This window comes from Tupaia chinensis, unplaced genomic scaffold, assembly GCF_000334495.1.
Source record: "Tupaia chinensis unplaced genomic scaffold, TupChi_1.0 Scaffold145396_1, whole genome shotgun sequence".
NCBI lineage: Eukaryota > Metazoa > Chordata > Mammalia > Scandentia > Tupaiidae > Tupaia > Tupaia belangeri.
The window spans coordinates 137,582-140,891 of record NW_006205257.1 but is presented as its reverse complement, the minus strand read 5'-3'; the positions used below and the strand labels follow the sequence as shown (position 1 = coordinate 140,891).

Sequence of the window (3,310 nt, the reverse complement as noted above, 5' to 3'; positions counted from 1 at the left end):
CCCCACCCACCCCCCACCCCCCAAGAAAAAGAAACTGTAAGGCCTTTGTAATATCCAGTTCCAAAGTCAGAAGTGCAGGTTGCTTGGTGAACATCTGTGAAAAAAAACTGCAGACAGACAGTGGAACGCCTCCTCCTGCACACCTCTGCACACTTAGAATTAACTGGAAGATATTAGGGAGAAATGTGTAATCCATCAGATAACCAGAAACCACCACAGAGGTATAAGAAATATGAGAAATGAAAAAAATAAATCTCCCCCAAGGGGAAAGAACAGCCCTTTATCATCCACAGACAGTACAATGGAACTCTTCGAAATGTCTGATAAAGAATTCAGAATATTCATAGTGACAAAACTAAACATGATGCAAGAGATGAGAGAGTATGAACTCCACATGGTGCGAAAGAAAAAAGACAAGTTCCAGGAGGTTAGGAAGTTCTTACATGATTTGAAAGAAGAAATACACACCATAAAAAAGAATCAAATGGAGCTGTTAGAGATGAAGGCTATAATACGGAAAATCAATACCTTCCTTGAAATTATTATAAGCAGATTAGACCATACAAACAATCAAATGTTGGATGTTTAAGACAAAACCTCTGACCTAGAAAACAATCATAAAAAGACTGAGAAAATAACTAAAAAGAATGAGAATATGTGAGAAATACTAGATAACATTAAGTGCCCAAACATGCAGATAGTCAGTATCCCAAAAGGTGAAGAAACTAATAAGGGCATTGATTATCTATTCCATGAAATCTTGGGGAAAAACAAACAAACAAACAAACTTTCCAAACCTGCAGAGGCATTAAAATATCCAGACCCAAAAAATGCAAAGGACCCCTAATAGAATCATCCCAGGAAGATCTCAAAGACACATCATAGCTAGATTGGCCAAATCCACTGACAAAGACAAGATACTAAAATAGGCAAGAGAGAAACGTCAGGTTGCTTATAAAGGTTATCCCATCAGGCTAACATCAGACCTCTCATCAGAAACAATGGGAGAAAGGAAAGACTGGGAAAATATATTCAAAGTGTTAAATGAAAAACAATTTCAACCAAAAATACTATACCCAGCAAGATTATTGTTCATATGGAAAGAAAAAATGAAAACATTCTCAGATAAACAAAACCTGGAAGAATTCATCAACACCAGACTAGCTCTTCAGGAAATTCTGAAAGGAGCATTAAAGACAGGAAAATTAAAGACACATAGACAGAAATAAAAGAACAAAGAACAACCAAGAAAATGCTAAGGGCAAAATGGCTATGTTGCTGAATTCCCATGTACTCGACTACAGTTTGAGTCCTGGACCTGGTGGCTTAAACTCACACTGGGTGTGCGTGCATGCGTGCCCAAGATCCCAAGAGGAGAATGGAGGAGAAGGGATTGCAGTGTGGCCATCCTCCCAGAGGGTGATTTCTCGCTTTCTGTCTCTCTCTTTCTGGGGAGCGCACGTGCCCTATAGCAAAAACCTACCCCCAAAAAAGAAGAAAAAATAAGAAAATATTTGCATTCTTATTTTGTGGAAGAAGAATTATTTGCATAAGTTCAATAATACCTGTTGCCTTGCAACAGAAATTGGGAATACTTGTTATTGCCAGAGCTTTGACTGGAATGTCATATCTGAAAGTATGACCAGAAAACTATGGAATTAAGGTAGATCTCAAGAAAGTCAACAGAAGCTCTTAAAAAGACTGCCTGGCACCATGAACAGTTCTGCCTGGCATGGCAGACAGGATTAGAGAAGCCATATGAAAGAATTCATACCATAAAATAACCTGGACTTTTCCAGTCCAGCATTGTAAGCAGTAAAGATTCCAAAAGAGCAGCCACAACCAGAGGATTACCTTGAGGAAGACTTTGAAGGAAGGAAAAGAGGCTGATCATTGCTAGCAGGTGGTAAACCACAGTATACTTGGTAGGCAGAACTGAGTTGGGAAGATTCATGTGTGAATTGTGTGCTGGGTGTTTGCTTTTCAACAGTTTGAGTAGATGACATGTAAATATTTTCTCAAAAATATTTAAAACTGTCTTTGGTGTTAAAAAGTCACAAAATTATAACAAATATTTTAAAAGTTATCTTTAAAATTCAGTTTTTTGAAATGTTGAAAACTGTTTGTTAATGGTTAAGGACTTATGGAGTATGAGGCAATTTTTTTCATATGTTAATGTTTGTGGGAATATGTAAAAAAGTAATTACTTTTTAAAAATCTCTACAAAGCACCTATTCCTAGGATACTTCCCCACTCAGCAATACTGTCCTATGTCTAATAGACCTTAACTGCTTTATGCACTTTTTTCAAGTTTTCCCAGCTCTTCTAGAGCTTTCACGGAGTTATAGGCAGATTACAAATGCCACGAAATGCTCACAAAATGCTAAAAAAAAATTTAGAATAGCACCACTCTCTCCCTAGTTAGCTCCACTGTGAAGGAAGATAGCAATGCTAGGAATACCTAGCTTTCAGGGCTCTGTAAAGACAGCTTACCTCATTTGCTTATGCAGTGCATATGCTTCAATCAGAGAATGTACCATACTGGCCTAAAAAAAAAAAATCAGGGAAAGAAAAAAGAGCGAAAATTTTAAAAAGGTAGAAAATAGCCTTGTTTAATTCACAGAAATTTCGTCAACTTTATCATCCTGAAGAAAGGAACCAACTTGGCTTCAGTTCTCTTCCGTTTTGTTACTTAACAGTTACAGTTCACTTTAGACAGTACAAAGTATCAAGTCGGTAAGAGGCCGGTCACCTGGCCTTGCGTGGGCGATGAAACACTTTCCCCTTAGGGCTTTTCCCCCCACGACGTCTGCGCTCACCCCGAAGCAGAAAGTTCATCCACCCCGGGCCAGGCCCCCTCCCCCACCCCACCTGTCTGTTGGAAAGCCGGTAGAGACCATTGTGCTCTCAAAACCGAAAAGGGAACACTTCTTCCTGAGACGCTTGGAGGTATCTGATGAGACGGCTACCCGAATTTCTCCAGATCCCTCCCCCACCCACCCACAGCCGCACAAACTGACATACTGGGGACTGTAGATGTAACCCGGGGGCAGCGACTGCCCACTGTCTGCGGGTTCCTCTGGCTCCTCCATCTTCCACTAGCAACCCTGGCGGAGCCACAGTTCAGCTCCGGCGTTTCTGGGCTCAGCCCGGGCTCCGGTTCCTGCTGCTCTAAACGGCCGCAGTGGTGCTCCCTGGTCAACATTCCCTCCTGTGCGTGCGATCGCCGCTCTCCTCCTGTCCTCGCTCTCCGTCCAGCCGGGGGATGGATGGACCCAGAACCCCTTCACTTAGTGACCATGGTTCAAAA

The 3,310-nt window shown here is 41.3% G+C and overlaps 1 protein-coding gene across 1 annotated transcript in view; it reads right to left on the bottom strand.

Moving 5' to 3' along the window:
• The window catches only part of HDAC8 (histone deacetylase 8), a 166,045-nt gene extending 162,741 nt beyond the window's left edge, over positions 1-3,304 (bottom strand). Inside the window, exons 1-2 of the mRNA XM_006167971.3 lie at positions 2,964-3,304; positions 2,494-2,546 (exon numbers count right to left, since the gene is read on the bottom strand). Of these exons, the coding sequence (XP_006168033.1) occupies positions 2,494-2,546; positions 2,964-3,092 (182 nt within the window). The 5' untranslated portion in view covers positions 3,093-3,304. The remainder of the gene's footprint in view (positions 1-2,493; positions 2,547-2,963) is intronic.
• Between the last annotated feature and the right edge of the window lie 6 nt (positions 3,305-3,310).